General features: G+C 52.6%; 1 protein-coding gene across 10 annotated transcripts in view; it reads left to right on the top strand.

Annotated features, from left to right (window-relative positions):
• LOC111852099 (coiled-coil domain-containing protein 171) overlaps positions 1–23,779 on the top strand; it is a 54,631-nt gene that overhangs the window by 22,444 nt on the left and 8,408 nt on the right. For 5 of the 10 annotated variants that reach the window (XM_072697818.1, XM_072697814.1, XM_072697817.1 and 2 more), the window contains exons 15-23: positions 361–847; positions 929–1,045; positions 7,427–7,605; positions 8,070–8,198; positions 8,493–8,678; positions 14,659–14,804; positions 15,238–15,292; positions 21,545–21,640; positions 23,246–23,395. In XM_072697818.1, coding sequence (XP_072553919.1) covers positions 361–847; positions 929–1,045; positions 7,427–7,605; positions 8,070–8,198; positions 8,493–8,678; positions 14,659–14,804; positions 15,238–15,292; positions 21,545–21,640; positions 23,246–23,395 — 1,545 coding nt within the window. Of the gene's footprint in view, positions 1–360; positions 848–928; positions 1,046–7,426; positions 7,606–8,069; positions 8,199–8,492; positions 8,679–14,658; positions 14,805–15,237; positions 15,293–21,544; positions 21,641–23,245; positions 23,396–23,779 lie in introns of those variants that run through there. The other 5 variants (XM_072697821.1, XR_011981837.1, XM_072697819.1 and 2 more) reach the window with 5 other exon arrangements.

Here is a 23,779-nt window from a genome sequence, read left to right as displayed (position 1 = left end):
ATTAGTCAGGCAGTCGAACCATTGAACTGTACAGCTTCTGAAGGCAGATTATTTGGGGCTGGTGAGGCAGCCGTTCAGCCTGGCTGGATCCCGGCAGCTCAGTCTCTGCTGTCATTCACCTCAGCCCTCCTCCACATTAAGTGTGTGTCGAGTCACATTTACGTTAAGTTCTTGTACCTTACGCTTAGGGCAATAGTCCTGCCATATGGAGGGAGGGGGACTGTGTTCATTCCTGCCCCGCGCTGATGCTGTTTTTCTTAAAAGCTGAGCGCACTGTCAATGTCAGAACTGCTGTAACTGATGATTTGCAGTGGATCTTGGAAGATAAACTGGCATCTGTGTGGGATTTTCTTCACCTAGAAGTGGCAGGAGGTGGCAGAGACAGCCCAGGAGAAGGTGGCCAGCCTAGAAAGCATCCGCAATCAGATGGCCCTGGAGCTGGCTCGCTCTCAGCGCCTCCTCCTGCAGGCCCAGCAAGAGAGCGCCGCCCTGCTGGCAGCCTGTGCTCTGCTGGTGGGGGCGTTGGGGCCACTCCGCTGGCGGCTCGCAGCCCTTTGCACCCAGAAGGCTCGACTCCTGGAACTGCTGGCGGGACACGAGGCCTTGGAGAAGGAGGTGGCCTCGCTGGTGTGGGCGCTGGAGCCCAAAGACATAGCGCCTCCCGCAGAGCAGGCGGGCCGCGGCCTGAGAGCCTTCCGGAAAGGTGCCGTCGTTGCACTGGCGGCAAACCGCCTGCGGAGGCTTGGGGAGCGCTCCCGGCTGCTGTTCATCTCGGACTGTGGCCCCACTGTGCTCCCGGCCCTCCCTGTCTGTGCCCTGGGGGCCCGAACCCCAGCAGACTGTGCCAGTGAGTATCACTCTGAGGGACCAGCGAGGGCCCAGGACCCAGAGCCTGTCCTGATGAAGCTGTGTTGTATGTTTCCCTCAGACTTGGCCTGGGAGGAGCAGAATTCCAGCGTGGTCTTTGGGGGCCTCCACAGCGGGGCCCTGCTGCCCACGGTCCTCAGGGCAATGGAAGGGCTGCAGCTGAAGGCCCCTGACACAGGTGAGCTGCTGAGTAATGCTGAGTGTGGTGACGGCCAAGCCGCTCACGCGATGCAGCGACTTCAGTGTTACTCTGCCGTCAGACTCGCGTCTAATGTGCTGAGTAATGCTGGCCGGGGTGACATCTGGTCGAGTAGCAGTATCAAAGGTTCCAGTACCAAGTATACAACCAACAAGGGTACTTTTTTTGGTACTTGAGTACTTTGGGGTGGGACTTGAAATGCTTTCTTTGACAATTTGGTTATGCAAATAGCCTGTCTCTGAAACAAAAAATATCCTGAAAAAAGTTGCAAACTCAGAAAACAATGAAAAACAAAGTAAAGAAAAAAAGTAACAATATCTGATGTTAGGGCAGATGAAGAGACCCAAGCTTCAATGGCGAACTGGCCGGATGAACAGATACAAGAAGATCAGGGCGGCCAAAAGTAAAGAAGTATTTGCTGTAATATACTAGGGCTGTGCAATACTGGAAACATTCTGATTTTGTTGTAAAAAAAAAAAAAAAAAATTAGTTTATTTTAAAGCAAAAAAAATAGCTCAAAATAAATTTCTCACAAAGTCATCTAGGAGTGATTTAAACAGCAATGATGAAAATGATTACGATTGTCTCAGATAGGGGCGGGCAATATGACCCAAAATTATTATCACGGTATTTTTCATTTTGTGGGCGGTGTTAGTATTATATCAAGTTTTTTTCCCCAATTTTTGGGAGGAGTACTATGTCCCGTTATATAAATTTAAAGAAAAATTTTGTAATTTATTAAGTACACTTCTGTTGCTATTACAGTTGGGTATGGACCGTTTTATTTCGAAAGATGCAAAACATGACATAGGCGATGTTCTGTATTTGTCAGTAACAATGCAAAGGGAATGACAAGCCGCTTCAGCCGAAAACAGTGCATTTTACTTATGATTTCAAATAAAACGCAGGGTTGCCAACTTTGGTCAGCTGGCTGGAGTGAGATTTTCAGTTTGAGTGCACACTCAAAAAAAAAAATAATTGGTTATTTTAGATTTCTTGCACACCTATCTTAAAATGTAAGGGATACTGGAGCTTGGTTGGGGTGGTGGGATGGCTCGCGGTGGATGCCGGAAAAAACCAACACCTTGAAGTACCGTACCTTTGGTACTTTTTCAAAGTACCAAAAGTACGGTACCTGGTGCAGTGGAAAAATACCCAAATAGTGCTGGTCTTCCAGGAGGTCGCTGGGTTGTAGAGTGGAGTCCTGGGTAATGAGGAGCATTTTTGGGTGTCCTTACAGCAAAACAGAGGGTGGGTGAGAGCCGTTTGCAGTGCATTGTGGGCTGCTGCCGGTTATGAGTGTCAGTGGGTTCGGGCTACTCACGGACAGATGAATAATTCAGTCCGGGCCCAGCAGGGCTGCCTCTCCCACTGCCTGCCGGATCTCCGTCACGCCTTGAGCGTGCGGCTCTGTCCACTCCGGCCAAACCTCCTCGGGGCCTTGGTGGAGGAGCACTCCTCTGTGTTTTATCGAATGGAAGAAAACAACATCAAAAGGGTCTTCATTAAAAATTGACAGAGATGTGAAAGCCAGAAGTTGTGGTTGTGGTCTAGAAAGCTGCTACTTTTTATGGTCGGTGTCTGATTAAAGTGTCTGATTAATTCAAACAAACAAATAAATGGTGCTCACTGTGTGTAAAGGTCATTATATTAATGTTCATTCAGAAGAAAGATCTTTAAGACGGTTGTGGTGCATTTCTCTGACAGGTGCAAATGCAACTGGAAATATTCAAGCCCCCAAAGATTTTAAGGGTTTACCTTTGAACGTTTTTTAAAACAGCTAGGTTTTGCTTTGGGTGACTTTATCATTTGAGTGATACAGAAAATCGACAAATAACATGTTTCATGTAATATTCCTGAGTAACAGGATATTTTGTTAATATAGACATGTCATAATTATTCAGCCCCTATACGGTACCAGTCAAAAGTCTGGATGCATCAAGTCACCTACAAAGCAGAGTGATAGTGTCGTGTTGCATTACCTGACCTAAACCCAGCAGAAATGGAAAAATTAAGAGACCACAGCACAATTTTTTGTTTCACTCATTTCTCAATTTATAGGTGTGCGGCTGTGAATAATATATACTTTTTTGCAAACTGCAGCCTGGTCCCTCTCTGTTTCTCATTAATGAAGGGCTTCTTCCTTGCTTTATGGGACTTCAGTCCTGCTTATAGGAGCCTGATGCAAACTGTCCTAGCAGTGCACTTCACACCAGCACTTAATGTTTGCCATTCCTTTGGAAGTCACTGTCTCCAGCTTCACCTTATTCTTCTGTACTGCTGTCTTAGAAATTTTGAACCTGGAAGCAACCTGCTGCTAAGTGTAGCCTTCTGTCAGCAGAACCAGGGTTAAGTCAGGATTTAAAAATGCAGATTTGTTTAATAATATAGAGTGATCTCTTAATTTTTTCTTTGGCTATATATGTGGAAACTCCTTCAGGACAGCTGGGAAAGCATCCCAGGAGGTCCCCTCATGAATCTGGCATAGATGAGACAGTAAGGTCAGCCAGTCCCTGGATCAGTTGAGCTTAAGGGTCTTGGTCAAGGGCCCAATGGTGGGATCAGTCTGCCGGCCATAGGATTTGAACCAGCAACCTTCTGAATCCCAACCCACTGAAAACCCTACCCGTGAATGTGGTAAAGGTGAAGTACAATCACGGTCAAGACTAAGGAGCATTCACAAAAGCTAGAGAAGAAATTATTTCATTGCATCTGAAGGGCATTGGGTGTAAGAATCCATTGGGAGTTGTCCTAAGGAAGTTTAAAACTTATGGCATAGCAACAAACCCGCTTGCTTGTGGGAGGAATCCCAAAATGTATTCAAGAGCCCTTAGCAACTTAATCAGGGCAACTAAGAAAAAGCCACATGACCTCATGGCCACACTCTGAGACACACTCCACTCCTGACCACAGAGTTCATCAAAGGTCGACTAGAATATGGGAGGAGGAATTTGGATAGTCCGGCAGAAGTTTGGGAGATCACTCTATGGACTGATGAAACTAGCTGGCTGTAGTGGTCAGGCCTTTTTAAAGAGGAACATGCTCCCTTCTGTTGGGAAATTGAACTTTGCTGATGATTGGACTCTCAAGCACGACGGTGATCTCAAGCACGACGGTGATCCCAAGCACACCTCCAAGCCAACCTAGATCCTGGAATGTCCTGGAATGGCCTTCCCAGTCTGCAAGTAAAGAAGGCATCAAACATCAATGAACCAGAGGCTTAGCAGGTGAAGATTGGGCAAAATATTCCAACAGGGAGTTATAGGAAGCTTGGCAGCACTTACAGAAAATATGTATTAGCAGTTACAAAGGCTAAAGGATGCTCCACAAAGAAACAAAACTGGGGACTTAATAACCATGTGTATGCACATCTGTGAAACAAATTACATCAGTTTATCTTCTCAAAATTCAATATGTGGCTTTTTGTTGTGTATCAGGCTTATTGAAAATATACAATTGCTATAATGTCTTTTGAGCTGAGGGAGTTGAATATTTCCGATTGCACCAGTACCTGTGTGTGCGTGGCTGTGCGCCCCCAGAGCTGCGATGCAGTGGGACACTCCCAGCCTCTGTGTGTGTGTGTGTGGCTGTGCGCCCCCAGAGCTGCGATCCAGTGGGACACTCCCCAGCCTCTCTCTGTGTGTGTGCGTGGCTGTGCGCCCCCAGAGCTGCGATCCAGTGGGACACTCCAAGCCTCTCTCTCTCTGTGTGCGTGGCTGTGCGCCCCCAGAGCTGCGATCCAGTGGGACACTCCCAGCCTCTCTCTCTGTGTGTTTGTGGCTGTGCGCCCCCAGAGCTGCGATGCAGTGGGACACTCCCAGCCTCTCTCTCTGTGTGTGTTTGTGGCTGTGCGCCCCCAGAGCTGCGATGCAGTGGGACACTCTCAGCCTCTCTCTCTGTGTGTGCGTGGCTGTGCGCCCCCAGAGCTGCGATGCAGTGGGACACTCCCAGCCTCTCGCTCTGTGTGTGTTTGTGGCTGTGCGCCCCCAGAGCTGCAGTGCAGTGGGACACTCTCAGCCTCTCTCTCTGTGTGTGCGTGGCTGTGCGCCCCCAGAGCTGCGATGCAGTGGGACACTCCCTGGCCTCTCGCTCTGTGTGTGCGTGGGGCTCTCAGCACGCCAGCCTGGTGGCAGCTCCACCTTTACCAGCAGAGACAGTTTTTCAGCTTGAGAACATCAGCCCGTAAATCTGCTGTGATGCTAACCCCCTGCCCCCCCACCCACCCAAAGTGTCCGCTAAGTGCTTAAAGGGCTTCCAGCCGCTCGCCATCCTGCCGGATTACATGTGAGACGCCCTGTGACTGAGAGGCAGGCCAGGCGCTTATGAAATCATAAATACAACCTATTAAATTTATCTCGTACTAATTAGTGTTAAGAGCACTGACAATTTTATTCATCAACTTTAGACACAATTAGTAATTACAGCCATGAGAGAAGCTGGCAATAAGCTGGACGTGTTTGGCGTGTCAGGGCCGCAAAGCCATGACACACGCGGGGCGATTAGCGGCCTGCTGGGATGCTGAGTGATTGTGCCACTGCAGCCCTAATTGCCCTGAAATGTGGGCTAATGGTAGCGCAGTGCTTGCAGTGGCGACAGAGCGGCCCAAACGAGCAGGCAGGGGCTCACTAGCTGCCCTGAGACTCGAAGCCTGCTTCTGGGGGCTAAGTGAGGCGTGGCACGGACCTCTGCGTCTCCCCCCGCTGGTTGAGTGCAGGGAAGCACTCTCTGTGCTAATTACATTTCATTCTGGGAGCCAAGCAGGTTCTGTTGGAGGGCTCCTTGTGAGGCCTACCTGCCGCTGGATACTGCCACCAAAAATGGTGGGCGGAGCTCTGTGAGCTGTGGGTGGAGATCTGTGAGCTGTGGGGTGGGTGGAAGTCTGCTCTAGTGGTTCGGGGCTGTGCAGTGAGTGGACTTCTGCTGTAGCAGTTCGGGGCCTTGCGGTGGGTGGAGCTCTGCTCTAGGGGTTCGGGGCCTTGCGGTGGGTGGAGCTCTGCTCTAGGGGTTTGGGGCCTTGCGGTGGGTGGAGCTCTGCTCTAGGGGTTCGGGGCCTTGCGGTGGGTGGAGCTCTGCTCTAGGGGTTCGCGGCCTTGCGGTGGGTGGAGCTCTGCTCTAGGGCTTTGGGGCCTTGCGGTGGGTGGAGCTCTGCTCTAGGGGTTCGGGGCCTTGCGGTGGGTGGAGCTCTGCTCTAGGGGTTCGGGGCCTTGCGGTGGGTGGAGCTCTGCTGTAGGGGTTTGGGGACTTGCGGTGGGTGGAGCTCTGCTCTAGCTTGTAAGTCTGTAATACTCCTGGTGCATTCTCTGTTTTCTCTTCATTGTTATTGTCACTTCATATTGCTGCTTTGCTGTGTCACATATCTTTTTACTACTTCATGTTGAATGTTGCATTATATGTTGTTAGATATCTTGTTAGTATTTCGTACTTAATATCAGCTGCATGTTATTGGAAAAATTTCAAATATTGTGATGTGTTTTTTTGTGATAAATATTGCAATATTTATGAAGCAAAAAAATAGCTCAAAATAAATTTCTCACAGACCCATCTATGAGTGATTTAAACAGTAAGGATGAAAGTGATGATGATTGGCTTGCATGCAGCGCTCATGCAAAGCAGCTGTACCTTTAAACTGTTTTTTAACATATATTAATATTGAAAAGGAACAATCACTAAAAGTTTTTTGACAGAGTATAAACGTTTTAGAGAAACTCAAACCCGGGCATGCTTGGTGAATTTCATCGCCAAGATTTTTAAATACCGCAGCTGTTTTTAGAAATAATGTTTATGATAATATCTTATGGCACGTCATAATGTCCATACAGTATGATGTTATGCGACGTGCATGACATGCGATGTTGATATGAATATCACCCAGCCCTCGTATCAGTAGTCTGGGGGGATGGCATTCAGGTTAGAATGTCACTGCACTCTGTACATATGACGCTGCTTTCTTAGCTGACATTGAATTTGGAAACAGAAGAAACTTAAACTTTACATTTTGAAGACGGAGGCAACCAATATTTGGAATATTTATTCTCCTGCCTCTGAAAATATTTTGCTTTGTATCTCTTCCAGGCACTCATTAAACACTACACAGGCTGTTTTTATGCTAACTGTACCGTATATAAACACACAGCTCTGTGACAAAGGGTGGCCATACTGCTCCTATGGTTTTTGGTGGTACTGCACTTAATGTACGGATTCATTCCACACGTAGCTGCACAAATCACAGCTGGAATGGATGCAGCGCGATACGTATGGGAGTGTCGGGTAAACATCTGTCCTGATAATGGAAGATTTAGTTCGCATGTTGATTGAAGAGCCGCTCTGACAGACGGATCTGGCTTCCTCTCTGCCCAACAGGGTCCCATTTGCAGCAAGGAGCTGCCTGGGGCCGTCTCTCCGTGCTGCTGGAGAAGCTGCTCGGTGAGGCCCAGTCGGCCCCCGGGGCCTGGATCGGGGGCTGGGGGGAGCTGGTGCAGAGGCTGGGCCGCGGCCTCCGCCAGCTCCCAGATGCCGGCCCTGCCGCCCTCACCAGGAAGGTACCTGCTGGGCACATGTGCCTCACTCCGTGCAGATGGGTAGTTATAACGTGGTACTGGTTACTGGTTAGTGATTCTTATACACTGAGAATAAGACATTTCAGCTGTAATCCTGTCACCTTGCCTGACCAGCCTTAAATATCACTGAAATGCTAGACACCAGTTTAATTGAGCAATGCTTGGGGGGTGGCCTGACGGGGCTGTACAGTGCTGCTATTGATTTCTGCATGGTGTTTTGCTTGTTGACCTGACCAGTGGGTGTCACAGCCGCCTGATGGTTTAGTTTGCTGTATGTTTATTCTGTCTGTGATAAATGATCATTCATATTTGCAAGCGGTGATGAGACTGTAGCTCCTTATGTTCAGCTTAGACTTTGTCAGTCTTTCTTTGTCAGATTCTCTCAGTATTTCTCTCAGTCGTTCTCCCTCAGCCTTTCTTTCTCAGACTTCTCTATCCTCTGCCAGCGCATGGTACAGCTCCTGCAGCAGCACGTCCTGCAGCTGACGCATCGGCTGCACCGCGTTGAGGTGGAGCGCCGCAGCCTGCGCCTGGAGCTGGCTCAGGCCAAGCGTGATGCAGGGGTCAAGCGTGATGTGAGTGAAGGGCGTCTCTCCTTGGCGTCATGGCTGACCCCGCATTCAGGCACGCAGCTTGGTTTGGCTGGGGCTGGATGGTAGAATGGCTGCACCTTTTACCTGGGGGCATGTTGTGGGTGTATTTCAGTGTTGTGTTGTGACTCTGAATGGTGATGGAGGTGTGACATGGACAGTCACACTCCCTGTGGATTCTTTGTGGGGGCAGTTTGGACTTAGTGTCCTTCCTCTCAGTGGGGGGCTTTTTGTGGGCTTTGGCTGTGTGTCTGACACTCTATCTGCCCACCCGCCTAGGTGGATGTCCCCCGACGGCGGTTCGAGAGAGTCTGCCATGAGCTGCAGGAGGCGCTGCTGAGGGAGCAGCAGGCCCAGGAACTCCTCCTGGAGCAGGCGGAGCAACTCCGCAAGCTGGGCCTCCAGCTGGAGCTGTGTTGTGGGGAGGACGCTGAGAAGAAGCACACACTGGCGGAGGCGGTCCAGGTGGGCGGAGGCGGGCCAGATGTGTGAGTGGGTGGGTTGGCAGGTGGAGCTGGACAGGTACAGCTGGTCCGGGTGGGCAGGCAGAGCCAGCCCAGGTTAATTAGCAGAGGAGGGCAGACAAGAGGCTGTCAAAGTGGGTTGGTTGGTGGAGGAGGCAGGTGGAGCGCAGTCTAGGTGGGTGGTGGTGGGCAGTCTGGACGGGAGGAGCGGGAGGTGGTGGGCAGTCTGGGTGGGAGGTGATGGTCAGTCTGGACTGGAGGAGCGGGAGGTGATGGTCAGTCTGGACGGGAGGAGTGGGAGGTGGTGGGCAGTCTGGACGGGAGGAGCGGGAGGTGGTGGGCAGTCTGGGTGGGAGGTGATGGTCAGTCTGGACGGAAGGAGTTGGAGGTGATGGTCAGTCTGGACTGGAGGAGCGGGAGGTGATGGTCAGTCTGGACTGGAGGAGCGGAAGGTGGTGGACAGTCTGGACTGGAGGAGCGGGAGGTGATGGTCAGTCTGGACTGGAGGAGCGGAAGGTGGTGGACAGTCTTGGTGAGTGGAGGTGGGTGGAGTGGGCGGACCATCCGTGTTTAGCAGGATTCCTGCAGATGTCCACCCCCTCTCACCCATGCTATCAAGCTGCTTGCTGGTTCTTGCATCACCTGTCAGCATTTGTGAGACAACACAGACTGCACACTCCGCCGCTCATCAGAAGATGTGTCTTTTCAGTGTTAATTTACGTCTTCATGTGTGAAACGGGTGCGGCACAAACATGTGTGTTTCCAGGCCTGGTGGTTATCCGCTGCAGCAGCGATTCAGGCCAAAGCTGAGTTGAGCAGAGCTTTTCTGCAGGATGTAATTCAGTGAAGTCTGTGTTAAATGTGTGTAAAAACACATCACGCATTCTCTTTGAAATGTCCAGTGGAAAGTTTGCTCGTGTAACTGCTTCTGTCATCGGGTGTGTCCGTAGCAGGATTAATGTCCGTCCCGGCATTGTCCGGCTTATGAGCAGCCCGTGAACGTGTTTGATTCAGCCCCGAAATGCCTGATGAGGCCAGCCCCGTCACGCCTGGATTAGGGCGCCCCCCCCCCCCCCTCCAGGCAGGGCTCTGGGGGACCCCTGCTTTGATTCCCTCAGCGTGATGTGGGGGTGGGGGCAGCTTTCTGCGAGGATCCCCCTAATGAGCCGATGAAAGGGACTCGCTGATACCGGCCTCTTAAGAACAAAGTTTTCATAAAAGTCAAATCCATGGGATTAGGGCCCTTTTCGGTGCTGCGGAGGCTTTTTGAGGACGTTATCTGCGTGCCTGAAAGCATATTCACATGGTAAATCGCTCTGAGCTCTGCGCGAATCCCGTTTCCAGGCGGGGATCTGAGTAGATTTAGGGCCTGAACAGTATCCTGTTTCACGGCTGCTGCATAATGATGCCGGTTCAGGTTCTGCCCACTTCGTTCGCTTAATTTGCGAATAAGTTGGTCCAGCCTGGGTCCTGTGGCCTATGAGACTGACACTGCCTTTCCGTGACCTGAATCTCCTCAGAAGGGAGCAACCTGTCTACCAGAAGTATAAAGTGATATCTGTGTATGGCAGCTTGTGATTCTGGCCATCGTTGTGATTTTTCTAATGGCGCGATTGAGCTGTCACGATACAATAAGATACAATACGATACAGCTTTATTGTGAAGTCGTAGCCTGAAATTCTTATTGCATCCCTGGGTGGCTCATTTACGACAAAGACATAACCATACATGTAAAAACTAAAGCGTGACAATCCCAAGGCATACACAAATACAAAAACCCATAACATTTACCCCATTGCACTGGATTTTAACGTAACTGATTCCACAATAGGATAGATTGGAATGGCAGTATGTTGACAGTCCCTTTTTTTTTTTTTAGTTCACCCAGAAACATCTGCAGGTCGCTGTCTGCATATGAAAGGGACCAGTTAACAGAAACACGGGACAGAGAGTAAGAATATCACAGCACAAGAAGAAGCATGTTTATTGCTGGCTAGAGACAGCGTCCGCGGGGGACGGGAGCGCTAATTATTCCGCTGCGTCGATTCCCCGAGGAGCGGTCACCGTCCCGTGCGGCACTGATAAGCCCGCCGTCAGTCTGAGAGGGTGCTGTGAGAAACCCGGGCCCCTGTGCCGGATTAAGGGCCGTCTCCGAAGGCCCCATTTTCCAGATAAGCGCTCCTGAAAGGACCGTTCTCAGCCTTGCAATCTCCGGCCTCTCTGCTTTTCCTTTAATTTCATCGGGGGCTTAATTAGTATACAAATAAAACTGCTCTTATCATCTTAGCTCCTAATTGGTCCATCTTTACTTACGGCCGAAATGTGTGAAGCAGCCTGTAATTAGAGTGACCGTGTTCACCTTCCCCTATCGCGCGCACCGGCTCCCCCCACAGGACTCCTGCAATCACCGCGGCACCGCAGGCCTCCCCGCGAGAAGCCAGCCTCTGCGGCTCCCGCCTCCAAGTGCATTGTGGGATATTCACCCTCTTCCACACTAAATGTTTATCGATCATCACCCCACGCCAACAGCTTAATATCAGGTGACGGTCTGCAGAGCTCTGCTCGTAATTAGACTTCAGCGTCGGGGGGGGGGAGGACAATTAGGAGGCGAGTTATTAAAGTTGATTTGTACTATTCTCTGAAGGGCTCCTCCATGTGAGGCCGTCACACCCTTACCAGCATCAGGCTTCGGAAATTAGTGCCGGGCCTGAAGCCTGTCCTCGGAGCTCTGAGCCCAGTGCTGTGTGCTACAGCAATTACCCAGGGCTCAATTAGAGCCCTTTACTGACAGCGCCAGTGCTCTGCCTGCTTGGGACACGCAGACGGCGGCAGACGGTGCTCCGCCTGCTCTGGACACGCAGACGGCGGCAGACGGTGCTCCGCCTGCTCTGGACACGCAGACGGCGGCAGACGGAGCTCCGCCTGCTCTGGACACGCAGACGGCGGCAGACGGAGCTCCGCCTGCTTGCGACACGCAGACAGCCGCAGACGGTGCCCCACCTGCTCGGGGCACGCAGACAGCGGCAGACAGTGCTCCGCTTGCTTGGGACACGCAGACAGCGGCAGACGGTGCTCCACCTGCTCTGGACACGCAGACGCCGGCAGACGGTGCTCCGCCTGCTCTGGACACGCAAACGGCGACAGACGGTGCTCCACCTGCTCTGGACACGCAGACGCCGGCAGACGGTGCTCCGCCTGCTCTGGACACGCAGACGGTGGCAGACGGTGCTCCGCCTGCTCTGGACATGCAGACGGTACTCTGCCTGCTCGGGACACAGATTTGTATGTTTTATAGGAATTTAGTCGTGATCAGCAGAGCATCTGCTCTGTAAGCATCATGGGGCTGTCAGTGACTCTGCCACAGTCTTATCAGTGTAGGCGCAGCCTCAGAGTTAGCTACTACACAGAGGCCCCGGGCATCTATGAAGGATCCTCATGAAAGCCCCAACGGTGGTACCAGCCATCACGGGTGTCTCTCAGGCAAGGATTCTGCCGGGGCTTTTCGGTATCCTCCTCGGGGGAAAACCCTGGTGGACTTGCTATGTAGATTTATGTGACTCAGGAAGGGTGGAGAGGCCATGCCCTGAAGGTCAGAGCTCCTGCTCGGTGAGGCCATGCCCCGAAGGTCAGAACTCCCACCTTCCTGCTCGGAGAGGTCATGCCCCGAAGGTCAGAGTTCCCGCCTTCCTGCTCGGAGAGGTCATGCCCCGAAGGTCAGAGTTCCCGCCCTCCTGCTCGGAGAGGCCATGCCCCGAAGGTCAGAGTTCCCGCCCTCCAGCTCGGAGAGGCCATGCCCCGAAGGTCAGAGTTCCCGCCTTCCTGCTCGGAGAGGTCATGCCCCGAAGGTCAGAGTTCCCGCCCTCCTGCTCGGAGAGGCCATGCCCTGAAGGTCAGAGTTCCCGCCTTCCTGCTCAGAGAGGCCATGCCCTGAAGGTCAGAGTTCCCGCCTTCCTGCTCGGAGAGGTCATGCCCCGAAGGTCAGAGTTCCCGCCTTCCTGCTCGGAGAGGTCATGCCCCGAAGGTCAGAGTTCCCGCCTTCCTGCTCGGAGAGGTCATGCCCCGAAGGTCAGAGTTCCCGCCTTCCTGCTCGGAGAGGTCATGCCCCGAAGGTCAGAGTTCCCGCCCTCCTGCTCGGAGAGGCCATGCCCTGAAGGTCAGAGTTCCCGCCCTCCTGCTCGGAGAGGCCATGCCCTGAAGGTCAGAGTTCCCGCCTTCCTGCTCGGAGAGGTCATGCCCCGAAGGTCAGAGTTCCCGCCCTCCTGCTCGGAGAGGCCATGCCCCGAAGGTCAGAGTTCCCGCCCTCCAGCTCGGAGAGGCCATGCCCTGAAGGTCAGAGTTCCCGCCCTCCTGCTCGGAGAGGCCATGCCCTGAAGGTCAGAGTTCCCGCCTTCCTGCTCAGAGAGGCCATGCCCCGAAGGTCAGAGCTCCTGCCCTCCTGTATTTATCTATCTGTCTATCTGCATGTTCCCTGCAATGGCTTGGTGTCCCATCCAGGGAGTATTCCTTACTTGTGGCATGAGCTGTCTGGACTGGGCTGCAGGTGATCCTGACCAGGATTAGCATTTGGAAGACAGCTGTCTGTTGGTCTATGTTTTTAGATGGAAAAAATCTTCTTATCTTTTTTTCCCCCTGTGTTTTACCTTGACTTGACCTGAAGGTCAATTCCCTGTTTCAAATATGATCTTCTGTTTCACGTTGAACCTCATGTTTCAGTTACCTCACAATCTGGATTTGCCGGAATGTCCATGTAACCTCCTTTTTTAGACATTTGACAAATTCCTGACATCAAGTGATGAATACATTCAAACAATAACACCATTCTCTCCATTTTCATAAAGCTTTTTTCATAAGCAAAAGTATCACGTAAGTCATTACATTCAGCCTCCACCACCGCTGTCTTCATCTCATCCTCTGTCACCTCCTCCAATGCCCCCACTCCTTTTTCCACTGCCTTCATGTCACGCATCATCTCTTGCACTGCCTTTTCCACCTAAAATGTTCTCCAAAATTAACCTCCATCCGTTTTATTGCCTTTTTTTGTCTCATCTGTGTCATTCAGCACTGCCTCAGTCTTAGTCCCCAACTCCTTCACCTTTGCCTTTTGATCCTCATTCATATCCACCTCCATTGGTGCTTTACTCAGTTCTGTCTCCTCCTCCACCAGTGTCATGTGTCCATCCTTTTCATCCACCACCACACCATAGTCCTCATCTGTTTTCTTCACTTGACTTTTTGGTTTTCCATGTTATTTTCCTTTCGTGTTTTTGAAAAAGGAAACCTTCTTTGGCCTGAATTTCTTTGTTTTCCTTTCTCCTTCGTTCTCCTGCCTTTCTGACGCTTCCCCTGCCTGCTCAGAAAGACCACTCCATTTTTCAATGTCTCATTCAGTGTCTGATTTGTTCTGAAGTGGAATGCTGTTAACGCATTTCATGCCTTTAGAATTCTGACATCACAGTTGTCACGGTAACATTGTATTTAAACGTAAACATCCTATTTGAGAAACTGTTCTCTCACTACTTCTGTGGTGCCATTTGTTGTTAAAAAACTAAAAATGCCAAAAGTCTTGTATTTTGTTTGGTTGCTTATGGTTAGGCTTAGGGCTGGGTAGGGGTTAAGGTTGTCATTGTTGGGATTAGGGTTTTTTCCATAGGAATGAATGGACGGTCCCCAAGAAGTTATGAATACGAATGTGTGTGTGTGTGTGCGCGTGTGGGGGGGGGGAATCTCACGTACGGCCATCTCCCAGCGTAGCACGTTCTGGTGTTAAGCTGTTTTTGTTTGTGTTTTTCTGTTAATTCTGGCAGAGCTTAACACGTCTGTTGATACCAGTCTGATCACTTGCCTGATGAGTGTTTTGGGAATGTCCTCTGTAAATTCCTTATGGCAGATGCTGAGCAGTGCCAGTCTTACAGTGATCAGTAGATATGTTCGGTTGCAGTTTAACTGAAAGCTGATGACCCTCCTCTCCCCCCCCCCCCCAGAGCCTATCGGAGGCCAAGGCAGAGCTGCAGAGGAAAGATCAGGCCCTACGTCAGCTCAGCAAGAGCGTCTCCCAATTGCAGCAAGACAAGCTGGAGCTGGAGCGAGGCGTGCAGCATGCGGAGAGGGGCTTGCGGGCGGCAGCCCGGTGAGCTGGCATGCCGGGGTCGGGGGAACGCAGGGCGAGGACACGTGGCATGTGACCAACGCTTGTTATGCAGCGGCCTGTCGTTTTCAGGTCAGGTGTCCAGTGGACAGCAACATGGGTTCAGGCAGTAAAAACTGGCAGAATGATGACACTGCGCGCTCCTGGGAATAGCTACTGATGAGTGCGATGTAGCACAGAGACAAATTTAATAAATCATAATCTGCACTACATGTTTCAGACTCACTCTCCATTAGCTCTTACTGTTTTTATTCACTAAAGTGCCACTTCACTGGCTCCAGGATGGTATAGGTGTCTGTAATTTGATGGTCAGTGTTGGTGTCTGTTCTGTGGATTTGACGGTGTGTGTATGCATGTGTGTGTCTGTGTGTGTGCACACAAACCTCCTGGTATAACTGTGTCACTTCCCTCTCAGCACCAAGGAGACCCTGACCAGCTACATGAGGTCTGTTACTGGCTGTGTGAAAGACGTAAGTGTTCATGTTTTAACACGTTTAAAATGTGCGGGAAAAGAACCAAAATGCTTTCATGGGTATGATTGTTTTTTAATAACTTAATGGTAAAATTGAGATTTCACTCTTCCAAGTCAGTCGTTTATTCACATCTTACAGTCTCAGGTTTTTCACAGGTTAGAAGTAGATGTATTTTCTGGATGCAAGCATTTATAAACTGTCAGACTATACAGTAGATTAACAGCCCAAGTTTGGGTCCAGCATCATAGTTTTCAAGTATTATTTTTTGGTTCCATACGCAAAGATAGAAAATCTATATAGAAGTTTTTATTTGTCATTATTTGTGATCAGATTAGACACATTTTTTGAGACATTGTGTGTGGGTGTAGGAGTCGGCAGGAACTAGCGCCCCCTGTTGGTGGCTCGGCGCCCGTCCATGGGAGCCCTTTCAGTTCACTTTAGCCTTACTCTCTCTGTGCGGATCCCACTGGCCGCCTCACTGGTGTGCCTCTGACAGTGCCTGTGAATGCAGATCAACCAGGGGGGGAGGGGAGCACGCTCCTGACCTTTTACATGATTTTCAATTAGAGGAGAAAAGAGGGAAAGCGCAGTGATCCCAGGCATTGCGGGAAGCCTCTGCCCTGAGCACCTGGTCCAGGAAAGCCTCCTATTCCGCGTGGCAGCTGTCCTGTCACACCATCATGCATCAGCAGCGCCGCGCCCCCATCAGCTCCTCTGGGATAGAAAGTCCTTGATAGTGCGGGAGGAGGAGGGCGTCTAGATTTTCCGAGATGGCTAGTCTGAGCCACCACTCCTCCTCACATTGGCAGTCTTCTCTTAAATTAGCTACTCATTAGTTACCATGTCCCGGCAAATCACGGCAGAGTGTCATCTAGACCGTGTCCTTCCAGACCACGGCTGGGTGTCTCCCCGGGCTGCATCCCGCCAGACCACGGCGGAGTGTTGCCTGGAACACGTCCCACCAAACTACGGCAGAGTTTTGCCTGGACTGCATCCTGCCAAACCACAGCAATGTCGTCCGGACCGTGTACCGCCAAACTGGCAGAGCGTCGGCCAGACCACATCCTGCTAACTTTCAGCAGAGCGTCGCTCGGACTGTGTCCTGCCAAACCAGGGCGGAGTGTCATGCAGACTGTATCCCGGCGAACCACGACAGAGTGTCACCTGGACCATGTCCCGCCAAATTACGGCGGTGTGTCTCCAGGACCGTGTCCTGCCAAACCATGGTTGAGTGTCATGCAGACTGTATCCCGGCGAACCACGACAGAGTGTCACCTGGACCATGTCCTGCCAAACCAGGGTTGAGTGTCATGCAGACCGCATCCTGCCAATCTATGGCAAAATGTCACCCAGACTGTGTCCTGCAAAAATCACGATGCAGCATCACCCAGAGTGCATCCTGCCAAATTACGGCAGAGCGTTGCCCGGACCACGTCCCCCCAAATCACGGCAGAGCATTACCTGGACTGCGTCCTGCCAAACCATGGCAGAGCGTTACCTGGACTGCGTCCTGCCAAACCACGGCAGAGCGTTACCTGGACTGCGTCCTGCCAAACCACGGCAGAGCGTTACCTGGACTGCGTCCTGCCAAACCATGGCAGAGCATTGCCCACAGTGGCGGTTCCTGTCTTAAGCTGACAGCTGGAGGTCGCCTTGAATTTTCACAGTTGCGCCTATGGGGGGGCAGGGGGTGTGTGTACGCTCCTGCAGCCCAGCACCCCCGCGGCCCCAGATGTGATTTGGGCCGTGGGCTCAGTGGGTCTCTCGACATTGAGAAAAGCTCTCATCTCTGCCTTCCACTCTGGTGGCCCCCGAGCAGCGGCTCGTCTCAGTGACCTTCGCACGAACATAAAAATAAGTATTTAGATATTGTGTTCATGTTTAAAGGTGGACCAGAAATATATCTGTGCTACTGTGGTATTATCTGGTTTCTGTCAAAGAGCCATTTACAGTTTTTATACATTTAAGTTGTTCCCCGCACCCCGCAGCCTGCTCCCTACTCTCTGCTCCCTGCTCCCCACAGCATGCTCCCTGCTCCCCACGGCCTGCTCCCTGCTCCCTGCTCCCCACGACCTGCTCCCTGCTCCCCACGGCCTGCTCTCTGCTCCCTGCTCCCCACGGCCTGCTCTCTGCTCCCTGCTCCCCACGGCCTGCTCCCTGCTCCCCACGGCCTGCTCTCTGCTCCCTGCTCCCCACGGCCTGCTCTCTGCTCTCTGCTCCCCACGGCCTGCTCTCTGCTCTCTGCTCTCTGCTCCCCACGGCCTGCTCCCTGCTCCCCACGGCCTGCTCTCTGCTCCCTGCTCCCCACGGCCTGCTCTCTGCTCCCTGCTCCCCACGGCCTGCTCTCTGCTCCCTGCTCCCCACGGTCTGCTCCCTGCTCCCCACGGCCTGCTCTCTGCTCCCTGCTCCCCACAGCCTGCTCTCTGCTCCCTGCTCCCCACAGCCTGCTCCCTGCTCCCCACGGCCTGCTCTCTGCTCTCTGCTCCCTGCTCCCCACAGTCTGCTCCCTGCTCCCCACGGCCTGCTCTCTGCTCCCTGCTCCCCACAGCCTGCTCTCTGCTCCCTGCTCCCCACAGCCTGCTCTCTGCTCCCTGCTCCCCACAGCCTGCTCCCTGCTCCCCACGGCCTGCTCTCTGCTCTCTGCTCCCTGCTCCCCACAGTCTGCTCCCTGCTCCCCACGGCCTGCTCTCTGCTCCCTGCTCCCCACAGCCTGCTCTCTGCTCCCTGCTCCCCACAGCCTGCTCCCTGCTCCCCACGGCCTGCTCTCTGCTCCCTGCTCCCCACGGCCTGCTCTCTGCTCCCTGCTCCCCACGGCCTGCTCTCTGCTCCCTGCTCCCCACAGCCTGCTCTCTGCTCCCTGCTTCCCACAGTCTGCTCCCTGCTCCCCACAGCCTGCTCCCTGCTCCCCACGGCCTGCTCTCTGCTCTCTGCTCCCTGCTCCCCACAGTCTGCCCCCTGCTCCCCACAGCCTGCTCCCTGCTCCCCACGGCCTGCTCTCTGCTCTCTGCTCCCTGCTCCCCACAGTCTGCCCCCTGCTCCCCACGGCCTACTCCCTGGGTCTCATGGCGCGTTTCTTGCTCGGCGAGTACATTGTTCTGGCATTACTGCCAGCACGCTTTTGTATTCCAGCACCACTGGCCTCCCTGGTGGATTTTGTCACAGAAGAAAGAGAATGATCAATATCCTGGTTAAACAAGACTTTCAAAGCTGATGGCGCCTAGATGGGGGCTGGAATTTAATGAATTTTCTTTGATTCTGTGCAAGTTTTTAAACATCAAACAATAAATCAACCAGGGTGCAGTAAAATATTTACATCTATTGACTGAGGTTCAAAAATGTAGAAGGCAAAACTCTGGTGAATTGATGTTGATACATTCTGAGCACTCTAATCCACACGAGTCTTTCCTTTTATCTGTCCGCATCTCTGGGCTCCGCAGAACATTCTCAGACACGCACTCTCTCCATAAGCGCACCTCCGCCATCTTTGGGGAGCTGTGTTTTCTCCCTAATTGTGCCGTAGCCTCCTGCCTGAAATGTTAGTTTCTGAAGGCAACTGCCGTTGAGGCCATGCTCCTTGGAAGATCTGCCATCCAGCCGCTTTTCAAAGCACAGCAGAAGGTGTTTTAGTGCTCGGCTTTGGCGATAATGGTTAAGAACGCCACTCAGAAATTCCATGCGGTGGAGAGGGCCATCCCGCACGCGGCTCGGTGTGCAGTGACGGCCCTCTGTCTGCGGGGTGACGGCCCTCTGTCTGCGGGGTGACGGCCCTCTGTCTGCGGGGTGACGGCCCTCTGTCTGCGGGGTGACGGCCCTCTGTCTGCGGGGTGACGGCCCTCTGTCTGTGGGGTGACGGCCCTCTGTCTGCGCGGTGACGGCCCTCTGTCTGCGCGGTGACGGCCCTCTGTCTGCGCGGTGACGGCCCTCTGTCTGCGCGGTGACGGCCCTCTGTCTGCGCGGTGACGGCCCTCTGTCTGCGCGGTGACGGCCCTCTGTCTGCGCGGTGACGGCCCTCTGTCTGCGCGGTGACGGCCCTCTGTCTGCGCAGTGACGGCCCTCTGTGTGGTGACGGCCCTCTGTCTGTGCGGTGACGGCCCTCTGTCTGTGCGGTGACGGCCCTCGGTTATCGCAGTGATGGCCCTCTGTCTGTGTGGTGACGGCCCTCTGTGCGGTGACGGCCCTCTGTCTGTGCGGTGACGGCCCTCGGTTATCGCAGTGATGGCCCTCTGTCTGTGTGGTGACGGCCCTCTGTGCGGTGACGGCCCTCTGTCTGTGCGGTGACGGCCCTCGGTTATCGCAGTGATGGCCCTCTGTCTGCGCGGTGACGGCCCTCGGTTATCGCAGTGATGGCCCTCTGTCTGTGTGGTGACGGCCCTCTGTCTGCGCGGTGATGGCCCTTGGTTATCGCAGTGATGGCCCTCTGTCTGCCTGGATTTCCGTGTTCTGACTTGGTACCATGCTTTGGGGGGCAGGGCTGATGAATTAGCAAGTCCAGCTCGCCGGCACGTTTGGCTTGGCTCACCGCAGTGGCCATGACGCCAAGCATCTGCCGCGTGATTCATGCTCCGCTCTGCAGCTGACATCTCTCGCTCTCTGTGCCTCTTTCCTCGTCGCTGTGAAGTTCTCCACTTTCTTCATAATACTGGCATTTCCACTAAACCCTGCCTGCTCTGATAGTACAGTAACTCTTAGTCAGACTTAGGTTAGCAGATACCACGAGACCTAATGTCTCTTTTGTAAATGTTTATATGATAATGTTCACTGTCACTTATTTCTCATTTCCCCAGCCTCCTCCTGTTTTGTATCAGAATGGAAATTGTGTGATTATGATACAAAGACAAAACAACTGTAGAATAAAAATTATGCTGTTTTATCACGGTAACCAGTCAGTTCATTTTTTATTCAGGTTATTATGGTTTTTATTCAGCATCATTTGCTTGTTATATTTAAATTGACGGCAACACATAGCTTAGTCTTTAATAAGGTGAATTCCGGAAAGATTTGCGTATGTAAATGTGTGTACGCAGTGCAATGCGTTTACGCAGTGTGACTGGCTTTGATCTTTAACTGGTCTAACTGGCTTTGATCTTTAAGATGACTGGTACCATCACCTCAAAAAGGAACAATAAAAATAGTGAAGAGGAGAGGAGAGGATTATCCCAGACATGATTTGACACGCATAGATGCTTGAGTAATTTGTTAACTGCTCTAAACTCCATTAGTTACCCTGCAGATTTTATCTGGAAATGGGTTTAACTGCTGGATTAACACCTTTTCGGTGAACACTTACTAGCGGTGTTAATAAACGCAGGCGGCTTTTAGCGTGATAGCGACCGGCGTCTGCTGCACAATGACAACGCGACAGGCTTTCCGGGGGGGGGGGGGGGGGATGCACTCTCCTCCCCTCATGCCAATAGATGGCGCTGTGATCCTTACTGCTCTTGATGATTGCTGTGGTATCACTCCAGACAGTCCGTCATGCACTGAGGGCTCATTGCTTATTTTATTTGTGTGAGAGATGATTTGATCTGGTCGCTATAAATTGTTTCGGTAAAACCATAGTAATTGTTGTTCTGCATATTAGCTGCTCAGTGAACAGCTTTCTATTAGGGTTAGTTTCACCTGGTGTCCCTTTATAGTGAGAAGTGACTTGGTAAAAGCCAGCGTCTTCTGTGTTATTACTCGGTTAGAATATTTATTACAATATCAAGCATATTTTGCACATTTTCTATCATCTGGCTCTCTGGTTTCCGGTTAACAGGAGAGGATGTCAGATGTCTTGCTCGGTTAATGGTGAACACAGGGATGGCTGGTTCCGTGGCCTTTTAATGCCGGATGTTAGACCTCTGAATCGAAGTGGTTAAGTCCCAGGCTAAGCTGTGAAACACGGCTTTGTTGCATGGTGGGGGGGGGGGGGGTGCTTTCCTGGTGCTTACTACGTCAACGGGGCCGAAAAAGTTCACCCGCAGAAAAGTGAAAAAGTCACTCCACTGCAGGGAAGTTTTCCGGGATTAAATCTCTTGAATTCAGCTGGTCATTATTTCCTGGTAAATCGCTGCCTTTCTCTGAAATCTCTCTGCGCCTTCACAGCCGCTGCTCAAAATTAGAGGTTTATTTGCAGGAAAAAAAATCAATTAGTGCTAAATTTATTCATGGGCTGCAGGCGCTGCGATCAATGTGGGTGCGCTCCGCAGCCGCGCAGCGGCCTGTCGGCCCGGGAGTCGCCACTCACGCCCTGTCCCATTCCTCCAGGTCAAAGCGCAAGGCTCCCTGTCACTGACCGCCTCCCCTCTCTGGCTACCCACAGTGCAGCTGGACCCCCCCGAGCCCGCCGTCGACGCCTGTCAGGTGGGCCTCACCGTGGGATATTGCCACTGCCTCGCGCTGGCCGTGGATGCATGTGCGGTTTGATGGGAATGCTGGGATCACTTGACGATGATATTTGTCTGAGCACACTCGCGTTCAGTCACATGACCTTACCGCATCACTGCCTGGATGTCTCTGATCCAAACCATCTGCTTTTATGCATTTCTGCTCTGTGTGTTTCTGTGTGTGTCCATTTTTACTCTCACTCTTTGTGTGTGTCTACGTGTTTCTGCTCTCACTCTGTGCATCTGTTTCTGCTCTCACTCTGTGTGTCTGTTTATGTTCTCACCCCATATGTGTGTGTGTTTCTCACCATGTGTATTTCTGCTCTCACTTCGTCTGTGTATTTCTGCTCTCACTCCATGTATGTGTTTCTGCTCTCACTCCATGTATGTGTTTCTGCTCTCACTCCATGTGTGTGTTTCTGCTCTCACTCCTTCTGTGTGTTTCTGCTCTCACTCCATGTGTGTGTTTCTTCTCTCACTCCATGTGTGTGTTTCTTCTCTCACTCCGTCTGTGTGTTTCTGCTCTCACTCCGTCTGTGTGTTTCTGTTCTCTTTCTCTCCCGTCTCTCCCTGTCCACAGCAGCGGTAAAGATGCCAGGCTGCCTGATCAGAGCAGCGCAGTAGTATGCTGGGCCTCCTGTAGCCTTAGCTGCTAATCGTGTCCCGCTGCCAGTATGCAGGCTGGCCTGTTAATGATGGCTGCCAGGTCAAGGTTAATGTGTCGAGTTGGCTGGCAGCAGAGCTCTGGGGGCGCCGGTGGGCTGGGGCTGTGCCATTAGGCTGCGCGTGGGCCCTAATCGTGCCTGTGGGGGCGAGATCCACACGGAGAGGCTGGGCGCTGGAATTGACCCCAATTCAGCAAATCTGTGTGTTGACAGGCCGGGCACTCTGGGTGTGGTCAGGTCCATGTCTGCTGACAGGTCAGGTTCAGAAGCTCTGGATGTGGTCGGGCCCATGTGTGCGGTCAGGTTCAGGAGCACTGGGTGCAGTTGGCCCATGTGTGCCTTCTGGCGGCTGCATATTCTCAGTGTGGGACCACTCCCCACATCACAGTAAGATGTATGCACGCTGCTCTATACTGTCTAAAATATCTGTACTCTGTCTGTAGCTGGATAAAGCTTCTTCACTCCTGGCGGTGGCTTCCTGCTCTAGCTCCCTTCAACCATCTAATTACCCCCCAGCTATCATTACTGCGGCCCGCCAGCCTGAAAGCTGGGCTGTGCTGTGCTGTGCTGTGCTGTGCTGGGCTGTGCTGTGAGCGCTCAGTGCACAGTGATGCAGCCTGTATGCCTGTCAGTATGCTGATGGGTCTGGGGGGGGGTCAGGCAGTGAGGTCACAGTGTGTCTCCTGGTCGGGCCGTACCCCCGGCCTCGCCACGTGAAGAGGCGACACTAGAGCAGCGGGAGTAAGCGGGGTGAGGGTGGAGCTATTAACTCGTGTTACTTTTTGTCGGTTCACACGTTCCGGCGAGTTCTCTTGAAACGAGCCGGTATGTAAGTGTCCCCAAACGGACATGAGTGAGTAAGCGGAAGTTGCCTGGTTTGAATGCGGCGGCTTCACTGATGGACGTCTGTCCCGCAGAGCCTGGTCTCCAGCTTCGCGGAGCTCTTCCAGATGGCCTGCACTCGCATGGCGCTGCTGGAAGCTGAGGGCTCCTCCCTGCGAGCACATGCTGCCGCGCTGAAGGCTGAGTTACAGGACGCCTGCCTGCGTAACGGCCAGGGTGTCCAGGTAAGAGCAGCTCGCAGGACTGTCCCCTGTCTGTCCTCTGCCTGTCCCCTGTATACCCCATGCCTGTCCTCTACTGCAACTCTACTGTGCAGCTAGTGTTTGCTGTTAACTTCTGGGAACTATTGAGACGCTCCACGATCCACCATTGCTCTGGAGTAAATTGACGCGACTCTCTGTCTACATGGCTCTGGTACCGAGCCCTCTGATTGGGAGGCGGGGTGGTACTGAGGCCACCGATTGGGACACGGGGTGATACCGAGCCCTCTGATTGGGAGGCGGGGTGGTACCGAGCCCTCTGATTGGAAGGCGGGGTGATACCGAGCCCTCTGATTGGGAGGCGGGGTGATACTGAGCCCTCCGATTTTGATGTTGGGCAGCCCTGAG

Source organism: Paramormyrops kingsleyae, chromosome 12 (assembly GCF_048594095.1).
Source record: "Paramormyrops kingsleyae isolate MSU_618 chromosome 12, PKINGS_0.4, whole genome shotgun sequence".
Lineage (NCBI taxonomy): Eukaryota > Metazoa > Chordata > Actinopteri > Osteoglossiformes > Mormyridae > Paramormyrops > Paramormyrops kingsleyae.
Note: the sequence above shows the minus strand (reverse complement) of the source record. Positions and strands in the feature narration are given on the sequence as shown.